Below are 19,284 nucleotides of genomic sequence, written 5' to 3' on the forward strand. Positions count from 1 at the left end.
CGAAACTCTCGCGTCATTTTCGTGTCGCTGACTCCCAAATTTCTTGCGCTCGAGATCCATCAACATCACGTTCACTCAGATTATCACATGCTTCGCACTCTGCAGCACTATCACAGTATAGTATACAAGCGCTTGGCCACATCACACCACACATCAAAAGCCGCTGCAACTCGGCACAAGTCTTACATGACCGTAGCGATGGAGACGAGAATACTGCCCGTCGATGCGGCCAAGATCGGCAAAGTATCTGCAGTACCAGTCGCTGAGGATGTCCTAGACGAGCTCCAAATTGAGCTCGATCTATCATCTGTTGATGCCCGGTATCTCCAAGAAGCAGCAGAGAAGCTCAGATCATCTGAAGTGCCTGTAGCATTTCCTACCGAGACAGTGTATGGCCTCGGAGCAGATGCCACAAGAAGTGCTGCAGTGAAAGGCATCTACAAGGCTAAGCAAAGACCCTCTGATAATCCGTTGATCGTTCACTTTGCATCGTTAAGACAGTTGAGGTCGTTGCTCACAAGTGGCAAGGAGTCCCAACAGAATGGCTCTCTTACAAACGGCACTACCCACGATCCAATACCCGATATATACAGATCACTGATCTCGAGATTCTGGCCAGGCCCTCTCACCATTATCTTGCCGAATCCAGACAACTCGCCTTTGGCTCCTGAGGTCACAGCAGGTCTGAAGACGTTTGGAGCACGAATGCCAAGTCACATCCTCGCGGCAGCATTAATACAACTCGCGGGTGTACCTGTGGCGGCACCCTCTGCAAATGCCTCAACAAAGCCATCTCCGACCGCCGCGGAGCACGTCGCGTATGACCTCGATGGCAGAATTGAAACGATCCTTGATGGCGGACCATGCGATGTTGGCGTGGAAAGCACTGTTGTCGATGGCCTATCAACACCGCCCTTGATCCTCAGACCAGGAGGAATCAGCTTGGAGCAGATCCGCAGTTGTCCTGGCTGGGAAGCGACAGAGATTGGTTACAAGAACATCGCCGAGATTGGCAGTCAACCACGAGCACCAGGCATGAAATATCGCCACTACTCGCCCAAGGCGACAGTCATCTTGTTCGAGTCTGGAAAGGACACTCCAGCCCCCGAAGACCTGAGACAGCATCTTGGAAGCAACGCAAAGATCGGTATCGTGCAGACCAGGTCCTGGATCGTCGACACATCTGATGCGAAAATCATCCAACGAAAGCCCGATGCTAAATCACCTAGTAACGGTCACGCCAATGGTGTACATTATACCCCTGGTTTCGCTGGTGTACTGAAGAGCCTACAAAACACCAGAAAGACCCGATCTGCAATACAAAAGCATGATTATCCAGCAGTGGATGGCAAAGCACAAATACTGTGCATTGACCTCGGCTCTGACACTGCCGACATAGCACGAGGCATATTCTCAGCTCTCCGCGACCTGGACAGGGAGAACGTTGACGCCATCTTCGTTGAAGGCATTGATGACAGCGAGGGCGATACTGCTGCAGCTATTATGAACCGATTGCGGAAAGCGGCGGAGGTCAGAGTCGAAGGTTGAAAGGCTGATGGGGAGCGCACGAACACTTGATACGAGACGATTGCAGCAGAGGCTGGAACGATCTGTACTTGGACACGGGAGCCAAAACACTTTTGATTGCGTTACCGAAGCTATTCCAAAAGGACCAAACTCATCATCCCTTGGAAGCCTCCTAACCCCAACCACATCCTGATCCCATCTCTAGGCGTAAAAAGCCTGCGTCTCAGCAAAATCATTATCAATCTTGGCCAAAACCGCCTGTCCATCAGCCTGCGCACTCTCCGGCGCCTTTGCCAACAACGCCTGTCCATACTCATTCGTATCCTGCCTCAACGTAGCCAGCGTCTGCTGCACCGTCCCCTTCAACCCAGCATTCGTAAACTGGGTCCTCTTATTCTCAATACTCGTCAACGTCGCATCAACATTCGGTGACAAGGTCGTGTTGATGTAGTTGATAATGGATGCAGCCTCGGAGTCGTTGACGGGAGCAGATGCATTGGCGGTGTCGGTGGCCTCGTTGATGGTGGCTTCCAGGTCGCCAGCGGCGTTCTGAACGGGGAGGGCGCCGAAGAGGCCGCCGCTGTAGCGGTCGGCGGCGGCTTTGAGGTCGAGGGTGTCTTGGTTGATGGCGCGGAGGTCGGAGTTGATGGCGGCTGCGTCGCGGCGGACCACGTAGGCGGATGCTACGGCGATGAAGTAGATGAGGTTCTTGATGGCGACCATGGTGGCGGTTGGTGGGGCTGGTGTGCGGGTCGTGAAGTTCTTGTTTGGAGGCTGGTGAGGCTGGATCGCTCTTTGGATGGATTGGTGTTTGAGGAGGCACAATGCTTGCTTTATATCATCTGCTCGGGGTCTTTCGATGGCTACTGAGTTCTGAATAGCTGTAGGAAATGCATGTACGGCTCCCTTGCCTCGGACTGTGCGCTCGACTATAGCACTAAGACTCTTCAGCTTCAGTATGGTATGCGGAGCGTGCACTGCTGGTCTATCACGCAAGAGTGATCTCCGAGGCAGAAGATGGTCTGCATGGTGTCTTCGTCAGGCTCAATAAGCTCGCGAGGTGGGACATGCATGGGTCAAGTTGCATAGCATGGTCTGTATACATAGCGCATGCATATCACCCCTGGAGAGGTTAGTGAATGCCTCTCGAAAGTCAAGATTAGGCGATGGAGGTCCCCAGTAGGTGGCAGGGTACGAAGCGTGTATTCCAACCATGTAGATCTTTGCCATTGGAACACAGGCACCTGATCCATGCAGTGGAGTCGTCGAAGTGGGAAATATGCGCTAGGATACAGTCCTTCATGCAAGCAGTATTATGTTCCGCGGGGCCAAATGGGATGCACTACAATGGTATGTGTCTTCATGATGACTGCTTTCATAGCTCAGTGTCGCCGCCTGTAGGTGTTGTGTCCACAGAGGCGTGCTTCATAGTCTAATTCCAGGCTTCTGATCTTACCTGTTGGGCCATATGATCGCTCTCTGACGGAGTCACAGTGCCAGCTTCGATGAGCAAAGACAGCGGCGGTTATTCTGCCAGCAGGAGTGTGACCTTCCAGTCCAGTCATAGTCGGGTGTAGGAGAGCCAGTGACAAGGCTCAGATCTCCGGCTTGGTATTCTTGACAGTAACAAGTCTCTCTGTCAGTGGCTGTGACTCGCAGCTCACACGTGCCAAGTCAATCAAGGGTGCATGTCTTGCAGTGGTAGTCGATCCTAAGGGCCGGCACGCCCAGGGACACCAATCCTTCATGCAAGACAATTTCCTGTTCCAATACGTAGCGTGTTGCAGACTTCCTGACCACATGGCTTGGCCGTGTGTTGCGCGCGGGGCAGGGATCTTTGTTATGCTATAACGTGGTCGACATGCCTCGGCCACGCTGTATAAAGCCTATCCTACCTCACATGTTGAGCGAACGCACCTTTGTGCAAAGCTGTTTGCCGCTGGATCCTCCAACTAGCCAAGCGGAACCGGTCCTATAACACATCTTGGCTGGGACCTGAAAGAGGAGCTCGATTGCAAGTCGTTGGCAAGATCGACGTTGTTGGACGGGGAGTCCTTCGAGACTTCATGGCGAGCCGCGGCTGCACAGCTCCCCCGGAAGAGTCGGGACGCCGGTGACAAGCAAGAGCAGGAATATGGTGCTGACCGCGGAAGTGGTCATCTGGAGATTCAGGTCGTAGTGTTGAAGACGGTTATGTGGCGCATGGAGAGGAAGGAAGGAAAGAACAAACAATGGCAGAGGTGGCAAGAGCAGGTGCCACCTCGTATCCGATACGACCAGAGTGGTCTCAAACAGCAACAGAGAAAGGAGGAACCAACGTATGTCGATATCTTCGTTGAGTAGTATGTAAGCAGCATAGCACGTCGCCGCTCTTCTATGCACAAAAGCGTATTCTGTCTCATCATCAGCCCCGAATCAATGCATAGCTGAGACCCATCCCACAACACCACCCATGCTACTGGCTCATCTCGAGCTGTCGTAAGTGTCCCCGTGGTTCCCCAACACCGTCGCTAAATCTCAAGACAGCAAGCACTCAATCATCAACATCCGCAGCAGCCTCCTACATCTGCTTGTAGTCGACGCTCCTCTGCCTCCTCTGCTTTCCCTGATGCCTGTGCGGGTTGATCGGCTGTCGCATGTACGGACTGTCGTTTCCAGCAGCAGGTCCAGTTGGCACGCCGCCATTGCGCATCCAACCTGGTTGCTGGTTCTGGTAGCCGCCCATGTTCCCGTTCATGCCTCCATTGATGGCCCCGTTCATCCCGTTCATCCCGTTCATCCCATTCATCCCATTCATCCCATTCATCCCATTCATCCCATTCATCCCATTCATCCCATTCATCCCATTCATCCCGTTCATGCCCATACCCATACCCATGTTCATGCCGCCCATTGGAGGCATCATCATCGGGTTGAATGGCATGTTGGCCATGTTCATCCCAGGCATACCCATACCACTCATCATCGGGTTCATCATCATCGGGTTGGCGAAGGCGTTCATACCACCTTGAGCATTTGGCATGGAGCCAAACATGTTGTTCATCGTGTCTTTGAAATCCTCTTGGAAGCTCTTCGGTGCCATAGCCTTTGGTCCCTTGGGCGGTTGTGGTGTAACAGACTGCGATGCGGGACCTGTTGGTGGCTGAGGAGTGCCCTGCTTAGATGCCGTCTTTTTCATCTCAGCTGGGTTGCTCGGACGACGCTTGTTCTCGAGCTCGTCGTCTGCCTTGCGCTTCTTGGAGTCGGACTTTGCCGATGCTGGTGAGTCGCCACCGTTGGCCTTGGTTCCTGGTGATGCAGATGGAGACTTGGCGTTGGTAGGTTCTGGCGTGCCCGCGGCAGGACTCTGTGATGCTTCTTTGTCCTTTCGTTGTTTGTCGTTCTTCTGCTCCGCTTCGAAGTCTGACAGCTTCTTGGCAGTCTCTGTGTCTGGTTGTAGGTCGTCGAGAATGACTTGCTCTCCGCAGTTCGGACAGGTAAGATCACTCGACTCAAGAACACTTCGCTCGATGCAGTCGAAGCAATATGTCTTGCCACAGCACGGAGTCTTGTGTGGGTTTGCAAAAGGACGATTGTCGATTGAGCACTCTAGTCCACGATCACGAAGCTCCTGGCTACCTGACGCTGCCTCCTTCGCCTTCTCTGCTGCAGCTTTCTGCTGATCCTGCAACTTCTGCCAAGCAACCTCATCGGTCTTGGTCTTGACCCATTTACCGTCCTGGGTGTACATTGCACCTTTTCCGAGCTTGGTGGGATCGACCTGACCATCTTCGCCGATGGCGTGCTCAACGTCGATTGCCACATGGAAAGACTTTGGGATACCAGTAGTGCGCTTGAACTTGTGTCCGCGCTCAAAGTTGGGATCATTGTTGGTAGGACATGCTTGGATCCAGTGACCACCTTTGCCGCAACGATGACACATATAGCCGGGAGGCAGCGGCTTATCAGGTACAGCAGAAGACTTGTGGGTGGTCTTGTGTACAGGTCTGCCAGCGGAACTCTGCATGTCTGCTCTCATCTGATCTTTGCTTTGATTGAACATAGCCTCCATCTTCTCCTCCTCCGTCATCGCAGCTAGATTCATACCAGCAGTAGATGGCGCACTCTTCGCCTCAATGCGGTTCGTTCTCGCATGGACTGGCATCTGACCAGTGACATAACGTGCTGCTCTTCCTGCTCCTGGCTTCGATGCAGGCAGCCGCCTTGCGATGACCGTCGTTGAGCGAGCTATCTGCGTGATGTCGTCGTTGTAGGCTATGAGGTGTCAGCACGTGATTTATTGCTCGAGAATTGGGGGACAAAACGACTCACCTTCGTTGGTGTCTGGGTTGTAGATCTCGAGGTCGAAGTCCTTGCCATCACCCATGCGTGAGATGTTCATGATCTCGCGCTTCACTTCAAATACAGACAGACTGGTGCCGTCGAAATTGATTTGCAGCGCATCCTTGCGGGACTTGAACCGGAAGAAGATGGATGAAGACATGGTTGCGAACGAGTCGTGTGTCACCTGCCGGCCAGGTGATTGAGCCTCGAAGTGATGGTATTGTAGTGCGTGGTCGGTCCAGTGAAGACAACAGCAATAGTAATTCTTTCTCGTGGTAGAAGTACACGTGAGTAGATAAGGTGAAGACGACTGGTGTACAAGCGAACAAGAGGCGATGCCCACTAGCTCCAAAATGCACGACCTTGAAAGGTTGGTTTGTATTCAAATAGCAGCTGCCTGTGACAATGCCTCACAAAAGGCTGGTTGTCTCTGTCTCTCTTTCTCAAATAGTGGTCGGAAGTGGCGGTGCAGCAGTGAAGCAAGCACGCACACCAAGACACAGTATGAGGCGTGAACAAAGCACTCGAGTGGTCAGGTAAGACAGTATCCGTGACGAGTCCAGCTCTTGAATCTTGTGATGTCTCTGATTGCCCGCCGCCGCCTGATCGCCGCCGCTGCTTACCTTATCTCAGCCGCTCGCCGCAGCTGAAGCGCGGTCGGAAATGTCAGAGGTGGGAGTGTCGCAAGGCGGTGATGCGGGAGATGTGGTCGTGAGTACCGCGAGATGCGCGATGGTGTTGGTGTTGGTGTGTGAGGTAGAAGTGGTGGTTGGTGTCGAGGTGAGGATGGAAGAGGAGAAGGATTGCGACAAAGCCGAAGCCGGTTCTAGGCAAAGGTGCGGCTGATGCCGCGATTAGTCACCAATCACATGACCCTGACAAATCTTCCCAGACTGAGCATTCACTTCACCACACACTACTACAACATCACAAGGCTCGCTATCGTATGGGACTCGACGTGCACGCAGCTGATGGTGCTCATCCACCCATATTGACGTTTGTGGGCTTGAAGTACATATGTAACTACGCTCGTGCTGATCAGCCTCGACTGAGGCGCTCCTTCCCGATCTCAAATGCTGGGACTTACAATCCCATCCATATCGTCAGGAACATGAAACCGTGGGACTTTAGGCTCAACTATCAGACAATTGCGAACAAATCGGTGTGCCGTATTGGTCTGATTACGCGCGTCAAGTTGCAAGCATCATGACACTTCTGCCTCAAGGGCTATCACGCTTCGCAGAGGCAAGTGCTCTCCACCAACTGAAGCGGACGGCTCAGCTCATGGATCTCTCACGAGCCTTGGCAGCGGGCTCGGCGCCTTAGTAGAAGTCGGTGCATCAAGCCGCTGAGACAGTCATAGCTCTGACGAGAATCAGTTCAACATCGATGGGGACGGCGATGTCGTGTGCCTGTACCATGTATATTCTATGCAGGAGCAGTCCGGTTCTTCAAATCACTCCACGCCGGCGCAGGCACGCTGAGAATCCTACACAGATCCTTCCGACGCTTCCTGAAGTCATCATACAAGTTTTTCCACACAATTCGGTCTCGACAAGCAGGCTTCCCATCGCAGTCCGGCTGCATCTCTGCCACGCCCTCGTGAGGCCACATGACCCATGGCTTAGGTAAAGGCCAGTCGCTGAAGTGAACAAGCTTCGCCTCAGCAAGAGCACGGTCAGGATCCCATTCGTACTTGGACTGGAGAGCGCGAGGTCCGTTGATTGTGCCTAAATATGCCGAGTGGTCGTGTTTGCGGAACTCTGCGCTCAGCATTGCGTATGGTCGGTGAGGCAAGACCATCGCCGATGCGCCGAAGCGATGGTTCAATAAGTTCATGTCATAATTCTTGCCCACTTGAAAGCCGGGCTTCATCTTCCAGGACATGAGGATGTCGATGAAATTGCGTAACTCAAGCGGGTTCGGCTCGAGTAGCATCAGCAGGCTCGTGAGCTGCCAGTCTTGAGGTTTAGTTTCATCCGACCAGTACGCTCGCGGCATTGCGATCGGTGCCTTTGGTGCCAGGAATAGCTCGTCCATGTGTTGAAGCAGCGTGATGTCGCTGTCGATGTGTAGAACTCTATCGTACTCACCAAGCTCGAAAGCGCGCAACTTTGTTATTGATGTCGCCCACGAGCTTGGTGCGTTGAGTGTTCCAGGCTGTGCTTTACCGTCCGTATCGAGCAGCGACACTGGGCGAAGTTTGACGTTCCATAGCTTTTGTGCCCGGATCAAGAGTTGACTGTTTCGATCTTGCGGTGATTCATCTTCAAGATCCCACTCATCCGGGTAGAGCATCACTCGCTCTGCTTTGCTCCCATATCGATGTAGTGCTTCGAAGACCATGTATGAGTTGCACAAGTTATGATTATCTGTGACGTATCTTGTTCAACCGTTAGCGGACGAGTGACAGGAAGTTGATTGCACAGACTCACTGCACATAGGCAAACCGGCTCCAGTCGGTAGGTGGCACCTTGGGAGTACGTCTTGGTGCAGCGTTCCAATAGAACAACAAACATAATGCGAACAGCCCCGTGGCGAGAAGTGTTCGGTATCGCCGGATGGCAAGGGTGAAGAAGTGCCTCAAGGTGCCAATGAGACTCTGGTCTCTTGGCTCATAGCGAGGCCTAACGATCGGATTGCCCCAATCATCATATTGCTCGCCCATCACCAGGAATTGTCAAGTTTGTGTTCATGTCGATGTAAAAGGAAAGTCCCATGTTCGGGTCGTTGTTGCCGATGATGACCCCTGATCGGAAAAGTGAGGTCAGGGATCGTGACGTCCACGCGTCCTTCAAGAAATGCGTCCAAACATCAACCCGCTCCATTCTTCCTGTTGTAACATCGGTAGGCCATGACATCCACGAAGGACTTCATTACCACTGCTAGCCAATGCCTGGCTGCTGACATATCGACGCTGTTGCTCCCAGACCCGTCACACGAAGGATCATGCAGCCCCGCGTCGTTCCGGGCAGAATGTCTCCTCTGAAATACATTGTCCGATGTGATAAAATCGTTCTGTGATCGGACTGAGCAGTTGGCGGGTATCTCCATCGAGACTGAGGGCATTCTGAACTACCTTCGAGGCCAACGACAGGTGATATTGCTGAATTCCAGTGATTTTGGTCACTGCAGTCATGCCCTGCTACACACAGCACCACCCCAGGAATACGGGTTGCGAAGATCCTTCGATCCTCGAAGATATGGGAGATAGTGCGTTGTTAGGAGATATACGACACAGGTTTAAACAGGTGGCCGCGGTGTGCCAGCCAGCGTGTCTTAAAAGCGATTCAATGTCACTAACACAGCAGATCCAGAGCTCAGACACACAGTACCCTGCGTATAGAGAAATAATGCCCACAGAGCGAACAATGATCGACCTGGGCCCAGGACTCACGCCCCGTGAAGCTGCAAGCGATGCAATCCTTCGCTGTGTACAATCACTGGATGAGAACAATGAGGAGCCACTGCGTTCAGCGTTCACGAATGATGGTGTGCTCGACCTATCTGGGCTCTCCCAAGCCACAGGACAAGAACATCCTCCACAGGACGGAATCGACAACATCGTCAAAGGAGTCTTCGCCCATGTCGGACCGATGGACTCGAAGTCATCACCTAAGCAACTTCCGTGTCAAGCTCAACAGGGGCCTAGATCAAGCAGCGGTGACTTGCTATGCTCTTGCACAACATTTTCGTGCAGGCGAGGGACGGGACCCTAACGAGAAGGACTACTTGCTGTTCGCTAGCACGTATTGGGCAGATGTGATCAAGGAGGGCCATAGTGAGGAAGCATTGTGGAAGATCAGACGACTTAAACCAACCAATCTTTGGTGTGAAGGCAACCGCAGTGTCGTCGATAATTGAGACGGCTGAGAATACGCGGTCTCTGTCTACAGAAGACCTTGATGGACAACCTGCTGTCTCTGCTCCACTGTAGATACGCTTGCACGTACAATCTGGCCTATTGCAAGGCATAATTACTGACGGAAGACCAACACTGCAGCCTTGGCTGAGCTATTTTGAAGCTTAAAATGTCGTACGACGTCAGAGACGGCTTGCATGCAAGCTTCAAGAGCTTTGCCATACTCGATTCACGTGTCGCTGTCTCTATACCTGAAAGCTTACTCCAATCTACAATCGATTCCAGAACCAGGAGAAACCACAGAGATTACGCTAACTCCAACCTCAGTCAACGATATTTTACATCGTCGGCACCATGGCGACCCAAGCCACCCTCACAGCAAAATGGACCAAAATGACCAACGGCCCACAACTCCAACGCTCCTCACATACTGTAACAACAGTAGACAAAACCCTCTACATCTTCGGTGGTGAACTCAAACCACGCGAACCACGAGACAATGACCTCCACAAGTACATAATCGGCAGCGGAACAGACGTAACAACTCTCTCAGCCGATTCCCAAGGCACAGCGCCTTCAGCACGAGTCGGCTCAACCACTGCAGCCCTCAATGGCAAGATGTACCTCTTCTCCGGCCGTGGTGGTCCAGAGATGGCACCTGTCGATGAGGAAGGTGGTCTGTGGATTCTAGATGCTGGAGCGGAGAAGTGGGATCTCGTCAAGCCGGCATCTTCGACGTTCCCGGAGGCGAGGAGTTTCCATTGTACGACCAATGATGGCAAGGAAACGCTCTATATCCACGCTGGATGTCCTGAGAAAGGCCGCCTCGCAGATCTCTGGAGCTTCAATGTTTCAACGAAGGAATGGAGACAACTTGCCTCAGCACCGGATCCACCTCGTGGTGGCACGTCTATAGCGTTCGCGGAAGGGAAGCTCTACCGCATGAATGGTTTCGATGGGCAGCATGAAGTTGGCGGAGCTCTGGACATTTACGATCCTGCGAGCGATAGTTGGAGTTCAACGGACTTCAACCCTGACGGCAAAGATGGGCCTGGCGCGAGGAGTGTTGCTGCTCTGATTCCAGTGAAGAGGCATGATGGCGTGTATCTTGTGACGTTGTTCGGTGAGAGTGATCCTAGCGCGCTCGGTCATCAGGGTGCTGGGAAGATGCTTAGTGATGTATGGGCGTATTCGTTGCGGGAGGGGAAATGGCTGCAAGTTGTTGCTGAAGGCAATAAGCCAGAGGGTAGAGGATGGTTTGACGCGGATGTGGTGTCCCTCGATGGAGCGTTCCCGCAAGAGAAGATTGCTGTCGTTGGGGGGTTGGGAGAGTCGAATGAGAGGCTGGATGATCTGTGGTTATTGACATTTGGAGCTAACGCATAGCTCCCCTCTGTCGTGCAATTTATCTCTATGAGATTGTACAAATCAACTTTCCCTTCGTCTGATTACTCTCCATCTGCCTATGCGCATCCTGAATCTGCTCCCATGGATAAACCTTCTCAACATAACACTTCAACCTCCCATCCTTGAACATCGGCAGCGCATGCTCCACCAGCTGATCCCTCAGCCTGCCCTGATACGCCTCATCCCGACTCCTCAAACTGCTACCCTCATACCTCAGCCTCTTCGCAACGAAGTCTCCAAAGTTGGCATCCATGTCTTTCAACTTCATCCCACCCAGCGTCGCCAGATTGACGATCCGCCCATCTTTGGCCGCGGCATTGAGGTTGCCTGCAAAGGTATCCGGTCCAATGAAATCAACAATGATATCAACGCCTTTCCCATCCGTCGCTTTCAGGACTTCCTCATCCCACTTCGTTGTCGTCGTGTTATAAGCGGCCGTGGCTCCCAGCTCTTTCACGCAAAACTGAACTTTATCATCGCTCCTCGCCGTTGCGAAGATCTTGCTGGCCTTGTTCACGCGACTCAACTGTTGTCCCGAAATCGACACCGAGCTCGCACCAGCGTGCCAGAGGATACTCTTTCCCTCCGCGAACTCGCCGATGAGGTACATGGCCTGCGTGGCTGTGATCCATGTCTCTGGAATGCCTGCGGCCTCTTGCCAGGATAGTTCGTCAGGCTTGTGGATGAGCATGTGTGTTGAGACAGCGATGTACTCGGCGTAGGCCCCTCCGTAGGCGAGGCCAAAGACGGCGTCGCCTTTCTTGAAGGACTGCTCGGAGTCGGATGCTAGCTCTTCGATTGTGCCGGAGAACTCGACGCCGAGGGTCTTGGGTGCTTGGGGTGGGACTGGGTATTTGCCCTCTCGTTGGAGGAGGTCCATGCGGTTCAGGCCAAAGGCCTTCACCTTGACTAGTGCTTGTGCGGCGGTGGGCTTCGGGCGAGGCGTTTGATCGTTCATGTAAAGGCTTTCAAGAGGGCCTTTGCCGGCCTTGATGTCTATTGTGTGTCAGTACGCTGTCACATCGTAGCAGTTTCCGTGGAGCCTACCAATTGCTCTCATGGTGGCCATTGTTGCTCGCGGTAGAAGTTGGCTGGAGATGGATCGTGCTCTGGCTGTCTGACGGGGCAAAGCGCGGAACATATATCGAGTGCAGCTGGATAGTAGGAGTCTGGATGTGTCAGCAGTATGGAATCAATGCAAGAGTGTGTGCACGAGCGAAACGATCGACCTTCATGCAATGGCTTCGTCAGCGGGGCATGGTGGGGCAATGATCGATTGCTCGGAAGCATTGCGGGTCGTCATGCAGGTACAGCATTATAAATGCGAGAAGTATTGCATTGATAATGCCCATTATTCTGAGGAGCATGGAGCTCTATGAAGTGCTGTGGAATCACATGAGACAAACCAGCTCAATGCATCGACGTGATCGACTAGAACTCCCGCCAGCGCTCATCAAAGACCTCGACTGTAGCTTTGCCGACTCTGTCACCAATCTCAGAGCCAACATCAGACGCGAACTGGAAGTGAATCTGTGGCCTGTCAGTTGATGTGCCATTCCGGCTCATCGACTCAGGACTCACCCCTCCCAAGACTCTGCTATCACCGTTGTCCTCCACGGCCTGTTGCAAGCTCGTGTATCGCCTGGTCAATACGCCAGCTCCAGTAGCGTTCGTGGTCTACATCACATCGATAGTATCCTGATTGTTGTTCCAAATCTTGATGACCGCAGCTGCCGCGGCACCGAAACAGGCGTGAGTAGACGTGTACTCTTGGTGGTTAGGAGTCGGACTCAAGAGTGGCGTCCAGGTCGGCATAGAGACGTTGTTACCGCTGGGAAGCCAGACATCGGTGCGTCTAATAGCGGTTACTGGTCGCCATGAGTCCCAGAATGACTTCGAGTCCCAGCCTGCAATGGCTGCGTTGGCAAGCGCGTAGTTGACTTGGGCAAAGAACTTTGCCGATTTCACGACATCTTTCGAGTACTTGTTGCCAACTACGTTGATGGCAAGGCGGTTCCACTGTATTGGTGACGACTCTCGCCAGAAGTATGCTGTCTCGGTCTCCAGTGCTGTTCGTGCTGTGGAATTTTGCTCGCCCTTGGCCTTCACGTAGTTGAGGATCTCCTCATAGCCAGAGCTGTTGACGGCTGGTGGTGCAGGAGCACGGAACCGTGTAACATCACCGAGACCGCCGAAAGTTCGCAGGTATCGCGCTTGTGGTGTATCTGGAGCCGTGAGGCCACCTGGAGTCCTCTGGTAAACACCTGGCTCCATAGGTCCATAGATGTAATTGACGAAGTTGTTCAAACGGTCGTCTTGTCTAGCATTCGTCACCTTGAGCGCCGCTTTCTGTCCGATCTTTGCTGCTTTGCCATAACTCTTGTCCGACTCGCTGATGCCGATATCGCGGGTCGCATTCTGCATGAACGTGAAGATGTTCGCAAAGTTTCGCGTACCATGGAAGATCCAGGTAAGGCTATTGTGCGCAGCGTGGCTCACAGCAAGCTGCTGAAAGGCAAGGTCCTCGTGCTTGCTCTCGAGCGCTGCAGCATACATAGAGGCCTGGACCACAGCTTCGAACCAGCCTGGAGGAGGTGACTGCAGTCCGCCGATTAGGGTGTTGTTCGCGAGGCTGCCAGAAGCAGAGACCCTGGAAAGTCGCGAGTCGTTACTTTTGCTGCTATCAGGTCTGTCCAATGCTTACCAGTAATGAACGATGTCGCCAGCATATTCTGCTTGAGCGCAAGCCACGCCTAAGAGTGTTAGCACGTTAGAGAGCTTCATTGTCAGTACGATAAAATCAGTATTGCTAATTTCGACCGTGAGAGTCAACGAGAGGGTGACCGTACACACTTATACCTTCCGTGGCTCCTGATCAACATCTTGCTCTGACAAACAGTCTTGATGCCGCCACGCGCAGGTCAAGGTGAGTGAGCAGCGGTCGCCAAGGCATCGACTCGGGAAGTCTGCAGTCGTGGAAGCTACACGACGACAGCCACGAACCCGTCAACGTTGGAGGAATAGCTCTCTCGCGCACGCCTTTCGTGGCATATGTTGTGCCATTGCCAGAACAGACATCTCTCCAGGTAAAGTGCCCGAAGTGCACGATCAGATTGATATCTTCGACCAAGGAGAGTCGTCATGTCAAATCGTGGCCTTGTGGTATGCTCTTGATCTGAAGACTATTGAAGCATAATGCGTTCTTGAAGACTTGGCTTGCACCGCCAAGCAACAGAAAATAGATGCCTTCGAGCTTCGTAGCGCAGATCATCCGTGTAGAGCCAGAGTAGTTGTTGGCTAAGGAGACAATCAACGAGGTTAAGGCATCGATGGGTGTATGGTCAGGATAGCGATGGTGTGATGTTGCCGTGGAGTACCAGAGATCGTGATCGTGCTTGGCAGCAAGGATCCCGCAGATCATCACTTCCTCAGTGCCGACCTGCTCCTTCCATGGACATCATCTTCACGCAGCTTGTCAATAAGCATACATGATGATGATGCATGGCATACATGTAGCAATGTTACTGCCATCAGTGTGCCGACTGCAAGACCCGGATGTTGCCCTCGGTCGGTATCTGTCGGATGACAGCAACGTCATGGCTAGACATTTCTTCGAGCTTCCCACGACAGCCGTGCATCAGAGCCGTATCAGAAGGGCATTGTGACGAAGATGACATACAGTACCATATAAGATCCAGTGTTGCTGCTATTCCATAGGTAAGTCATAAGCACCAAACAGATTCGAAGCAGCAACACCGCAACCATGCCGGACACCTCAACCTTCGACCAAGACATCAAAGACCTCCACCTCATCTACGACTACGATGCCCAAGACGCCCAAGGCAACCCGGAGAAATGGCGCTACGAGATGTGGTTCTACAGTGAGGACCGCATAGTCTACGCCATCCATGGCGGGCCCATGACTGGCCGCAAGAACTTCCAGACCGCGACGTATCAATGCATTCGACCGGGCGAGCTGTGGCAATGTAATTGGCTAGAAGAGACGGGCACGATATGCAGCTTGGTGTATGATATCAAGAATGGGACTATCACGACTCTGTTAGGTTTCTCGAAGGGACACTGGGAGTACCCCAAGGAGGCGCATGGTGATAAGAGGAACAAGGAGGATTTGGAGAGGTGGAGGGGGTTGGCGAAGGTGGGAAGTCAGGTTGAGAGGCATATGTTGAGCGAGCAGGCGACGATTGTGGAGAAGTTTCATGGGAGTGGTGATTTGGAGCCGATTGATGAGAGTTGGCCGACGTTGTAGAGCGCGAACGAAAGCATCAAGATGATTCGAGTTGCAATTTGAAGAGGGACTTTCTGTTGCAGCACATTCACTCACGTTACGTCACGCGAAATCCAGCGTCAAAGCGCTCGCAGGACAAAGTCGCCTTCCTCTTCCGTCTCGGCTACACCACCATCTTCTCATGTACACACGACTGATCAACTCAACATTGAGCAGACAAGATGGACTATCAGTTCGAGGGCGTTCTCCACCGTAGCCAGGAGGCTCTGCGACTGGAAATGCGGCAAACATATCCTTTCCTCGACGATGTCGCGCTCGAGGATATGCTGTGCGAAGCTGGCGGCGCGATGCGAAAGCGTATGCAAGAGCAGTAAGACATTGGCTTCCGTAGAAGACTATGGTTGGTCATCTGGCTGACAAGTAAACAGAGCTCCGATCATGGCCGCTGCTGAGGCACGCTTCTCGATCTTCAAGCTCCCACCGGAGCTGCGAAATCGCATCTACGAACTCGTACTCGGTCCACCAAAGCATATCTGCGTGCAAAGGACAGATATATTTTACACCGCCAACGACGGTGACACCTACTATGCGGGCTATGGGAACTGCTATAGCGAGTATCAACGACCTCCTCCAATCACGCAAGTCTCACGCCAGATTCGTGCAGAGACGACCCCTATCCACTACGGACAACACACTTTCGTTGCCTATGTCGACTCTGATCCATTTCGTTGGCCAGATACGCCGGATGAATGGACACAATGGCGCTCAGACCGACAGTACAAGAAGTGGACAAGAGGAGATCCAACTACAGGGGGAGTGCGAGATTGGCTGGATCGTATCGGCAGTCATCAAGCCAGTCTCATCAAGCACTTCTTGATCCGGATCCCCCTACCGGAACCGACTTGCACGTGGAAAAGACAGGCGTCGTGCAGCAAGGCTGATTGTGACGAGTGGCACCCTTCGAGCTCTGCACAGGTCAGCAAGTACCTGGGTATTCAGGCTCTAGGCGTCAAAGATCAAGCTGTCAAAGCTTCCTTTGGGGCGACATGTGGTGGAATCGAGTGGAAGGACAGCAGTCTCGCACACGCACCGCTTGATTGGAGCCCGGTGGGGAATGAGACATTGGCCAATAACGAGAAATTTGCTTCGGAGGATGTATGGCGGTACGATCACTGGAGGGCGTGGTAGTCGCGAGGGGCTTCAGGAGACCGCAGACGGTGGACCCATAGATGTAAGCTACGCTTGTGCCTACACGCTCCACACCACTGACAACATTCCTGGCGAGCGCTCTATGCTCTCAATCCACTTGAAAGACATTCACTTACGCGCTCTTCCATCTCTCGCTGTCCTGATTCACAAGAGCCGCGATTCGATCTGGGTTAGCTTGCTCGTGCTTTGTGACACGTGCGTTGTGGGCCAAAGCTCCCGGTCTTGCACTCTTTCCTCTTCTGTCACGGCATCTGCCTTTCTGCCACCAACAACACTGTCAACACACCTACCGCAAACACCCCCACCATCCACGCACCCACTGCCAACACCCACAAGTACCAATACACCCTCTACCAACACACCCTCTACCAACATCCAGAACTAAAATGTGCTGTTGGCGGTTGTGAACCTCCAAGAGTAAGCGTAGCGGTGTTGAGCTCTATTCACCAGCCCTTTCGTAGGCGTGAGATACACGCCACGCTTGCCGTACGTACAACTACCCGAAGTCTATGACGTGATTTTGACTACGAGTTCGCTGACAGGCACAGCGCGGCTAGCACGTGACACCAAACTTGAAAATTGACCAATCACAGGGCGCCAAGGAATTCTTGGAGCTAGTGATAGAGCTCCACTCCCTCGCTGACGCCTCACCTACGTGCTCGCAAGCTCGCACTTCGGTGTGGCTAGCGCTCGGTCGCTACGCTTAAACAACATCCACAACTACCAACGCGTCCATAAAAACACACCACAACACACCACGATCCACCAAGACCAGGAATACGCCAAGATGGAAGCGATCCTCAACCAAGTCTTAGCCGAGCAGCAGCAGACACTGCGCGCTACTATGCGCGCCAAGTTCCCATTCTTGAAGGACGATGCACTCGACAAGGTTTTGAATGGCGCGAGCGACCTCATCCGAGATGGCGTTCAGCAGCAGTGAGTACCTTCAATGAGCTCGATAGGCAGTTCGCTAACACGTCTCAGGGCTCAAGCCATGGCAGAGACTCGGAATCGCTTCGACTTCTTTTCGCTCCCAGCTGAACTCCGCAACAACATCTACGAGGACGTCATCTCGAGTCCAGGCTGTGTCCAGAAAGTCGCTATCCAACACGGCCTAGCCCTCATATCGCTTCGACTTCTTTTCGCTCCCAGCTGAACTCCGCAACAACATCTACGAGGACGTCATCTCGAGTCCAGGCTGTGTCCAGAAAGTCGCTATCCAACACGGCCTAGCCCTCATAGCCGGACATGACATTGTGCACTTTGGGCGGTACGAGCAACGCGGCGGGCCACCCCCTATCACTCGAGTATGTCGCCAAATACGGCAGGAGACATTGCCAATGTTCTTGAGCGGTGCCATCGAGGCCTACGTCGACATCGATTACGAACGTCAGGAACTCGAAACGCGAACGGCTGACCTGGATGCGTGGCTGGAGATGATCGGTCCAGGATCTGCGCGTCTCATCAAAAGCCTGACTATCTACATGCCGTTACCTCTGAAGGACTGCTTGTGGGATCCCGACTACGATTGTGACAGCAGCGACTGTTGGCGGCCAACCAGCTCCAAGGATGTTTGCACTCACCTGGGCCTATATTTACTTGGCGTCGAGCCGTCCGCAGTACGTGGGCTGTTTGGCGCCCACATGCGTGACTACGATTTCGAGGACGATTACAAGCCGTTCAGAGATGCCCCGTGGCAAGCGGCTGATGATGACCTCGAACTCGGAGATCTCTGGTGGACGCCAGTGCCGGGAGAGCAGCGGCGTAATGGAGACAATGGCATCTGGGATGAAGACGACAACGAAGAGGAGGATGGGCAAAGTGTGAAGGAGTAAGCGTGTAGGACTTGGACATGGCTTCGAGCCGCACAATTGGGGAAGTCAATCCTCCAGTTCTCAAGGCGGGCAGCAGTCTCTAACATGCTGGTGTGAGACACATGGCCTTCGCGAAGATGATGACTATCTGTGGGACTCCATATTCTCTCGCAGCATGCTCACTTCAAGCAAGCACATGCTCTCAAAAGGCTTTCCCCCTGCATTTCATGATACATTTTAACTTGCTATCTCCTACCACACAGCAATACCTCAGCCTCGACATAGCACTCAAGCACCACCACGATGTACATCCGCGAAACAGTAGAGTCGGACCTGCAGCATGTCCTCGCCAAAAAGCAGAACTCGCTGCGCGCGACACTTCGCAAGATGTCTCCGTTCCTTAGCAACGAGGCACTGGATAAGATGCTGCATAATGCTAGCAATGCCACACGAGAGGGCATGGAGCAAGCGTATGTTATTGCGATTACTTATCTCGAAGCCACTAGCTGATTCGCAGGCACAGAGCACCAGCCATCGCTGCGTCAAAGGCAAGGTTCAACTTTTTTCACTCTCTGCAGAGCTCACAAACAGAATCTACGAAGACATCTTAGGGGAGCCTCGAGTGTGTTGCGTTCAGCAAGTCTCAATCTGCTTCGATGCGTATGAGGGAGGAAACAATTGGGAAACGTTCGGCGAAAGGCTCGAGAAGCTACCACCAATTGCCCAAGTCTGCCGCCAGATACGACAAGAGATTCTACCGATGTATTGCGACCTGCAACGCTTCGAGGCCTACGCCGACGTCGACAAAGAGCGCGCCCATACGCCAGCATTGGCTCAAAAGTTGCATGCCTGGCTGGTGTACATTGGCCCAGAATACGCTCGACTGATTAAGCACT

General features: G+C 53.0%; 11 protein-coding genes across 11 annotated transcripts; 6 read left to right on the forward strand and 5 right to left on the reverse strand.

Moving 5' to 3' along the window:
* Positions 1–87: 87 nt before the first annotated feature.
* CLAFUR5_09726 (Threonylcarbamoyl-AMP synthase) lies at positions 88–1,548 on the forward strand (the record flags this gene model as incomplete). The annotated part of the gene is made up of 1 exon (XM_047908874.1): positions 88–1,548. The coding sequence occupies one exon, from the start codon at positions 88–90 to the stop codon at positions 1,546–1,548; it is 1,461 nt and encodes a 486-aa protein (XP_047765903.1).
* Positions 1,549–1,728: 180 nt separating this feature from the next.
* Positions 1,729–2,250, reverse strand: CLAFUR5_09727 (uncharacterized protein; the record flags this gene model as incomplete). The annotated part of the gene is made up of 1 exon (XM_047908875.1): positions 1,729–2,250. One exon carries the CDS (start codon positions 2,248–2,250, stop codon positions 1,729–1,731), a length of 522 nt encoding a protein of 173 aa, XP_047765904.1.
* A 1,837-nt stretch (positions 2,251–4,087) lies between these two features.
* Positions 4,088–6,010, reverse strand: CLAFUR5_09728 (uncharacterized protein; the record flags this gene model as incomplete). The annotated part of the gene is made up of 2 exons (XM_047908876.1): positions 4,088–5,781; positions 5,839–6,010. The coding sequence occupies 2 exons, from the start codon at positions 6,008–6,010 to the stop codon at positions 4,088–4,090; spliced, it is 1,866 nt and encodes a 621-aa protein (XP_047765899.1).
* A 1,268-nt stretch (positions 6,011–7,278) lies between these two features.
* Positions 7,279–8,518, reverse strand: CLAFUR5_09729 (Glucose N-acetyltransferase 1; the record flags this gene model as incomplete). The annotated part of the gene is made up of 2 exons (XM_047908877.1): positions 7,279–8,233; positions 8,286–8,518. The coding sequence occupies 2 exons, from the start codon at positions 8,516–8,518 to the stop codon at positions 7,279–7,281; spliced, it is 1,188 nt and encodes a 395-aa protein (XP_047765900.1).
* A 1,548-nt stretch (positions 8,519–10,066) lies between these two features.
* Positions 10,067–11,098, forward strand: CLAFUR5_09730 (Nitrile-specifier protein 5; the record flags this gene model as incomplete). The annotated part of the gene is made up of 1 exon (XM_047908878.1): positions 10,067–11,098. One exon carries the CDS (start codon positions 10,067–10,069, stop codon positions 11,096–11,098), a length of 1,032 nt encoding a protein of 343 aa, XP_047766377.1.
* Positions 11,099–11,123: 25 nt separating this feature from the next.
* CLAFUR5_09731 (Quinone oxidoreductase PIG3) lies at positions 11,124–12,260 on the reverse strand (the record flags this gene model as incomplete). The annotated part of the gene is made up of 2 exons (XM_047908879.1): positions 11,124–12,115; positions 12,167–12,260. 2 exons carry the CDS (start codon positions 12,258–12,260, stop codon positions 11,124–11,126), a joined length of 1,086 nt encoding a protein of 361 aa, XP_047766376.1.
* Positions 12,261–12,796: 536 nt separating this feature from the next.
* CLAFUR5_09732 (uncharacterized protein) lies at positions 12,797–13,903 on the reverse strand (the record flags this gene model as incomplete). Its single annotated transcript, XM_047908880.1, has 2 exons — positions 12,797–13,769; positions 13,824–13,903. The coding sequence occupies 2 exons, from the start codon at positions 13,901–13,903 to the stop codon at positions 12,797–12,799; spliced, it is 1,053 nt and encodes a 350-aa protein (XP_047766375.1).
* A 979-nt stretch (positions 13,904–14,882) lies between these two features.
* Positions 14,883–15,386, forward strand: CLAFUR5_09733 (uncharacterized protein; the record flags this gene model as incomplete). The annotated part of the gene is made up of 1 exon (XM_047908881.1): positions 14,883–15,386. One exon carries the CDS (start codon positions 14,883–14,885, stop codon positions 15,384–15,386), a length of 504 nt encoding a protein of 167 aa, XP_047766374.1.
* A 200-nt stretch (positions 15,387–15,586) lies between these two features.
* On the forward strand, positions 15,587–16,553 carry CLAFUR5_09734 (uncharacterized protein; the record flags this gene model as incomplete). Its single annotated transcript, XM_047908882.1, has 2 exons — positions 15,587–15,735; positions 15,794–16,553. The coding sequence occupies 2 exons, from the start codon at positions 15,587–15,589 to the stop codon at positions 16,551–16,553; spliced, it is 909 nt and encodes a 302-aa protein (XP_047766381.1).
* Positions 16,554–17,361: 808 nt separating this feature from the next.
* Positions 17,362–18,409, forward strand: CLAFUR5_09735 (uncharacterized protein; the record flags this gene model as incomplete). The annotated part of the gene is made up of 3 exons (XM_047908883.1): positions 17,362–17,510; positions 17,559–17,670; positions 17,693–18,409. The coding sequence occupies 3 exons, from the start codon at positions 17,362–17,364 to the stop codon at positions 18,407–18,409; spliced, it is 978 nt and encodes a 325-aa protein (XP_047766380.1).
* A 282-nt stretch (positions 18,410–18,691) lies between these two features.
* On the forward strand, positions 18,692–18,999 carry CLAFUR5_09736 (uncharacterized protein; the record flags this gene model as incomplete). Its single annotated transcript, XM_047908884.1, has 2 exons — positions 18,692–18,858; positions 18,912–18,999. 2 exons carry the CDS (start codon positions 18,692–18,694, stop codon positions 18,997–18,999), a joined length of 255 nt encoding a protein of 84 aa, XP_047766379.1.
* Between the last annotated feature and the right edge of the window lie 285 nt (positions 19,000–19,284).

The sequence above is a fragment of the Fulvia fulva genome, chromosome 9 (genome assembly GCF_020509005.1).
Source record: "Fulvia fulva chromosome 9, complete sequence".
Classification (NCBI taxonomy): domain Eukaryota; kingdom Fungi; phylum Ascomycota; class Dothideomycetes; order Mycosphaerellales; family Mycosphaerellaceae; genus Fulvia; species Fulvia fulva.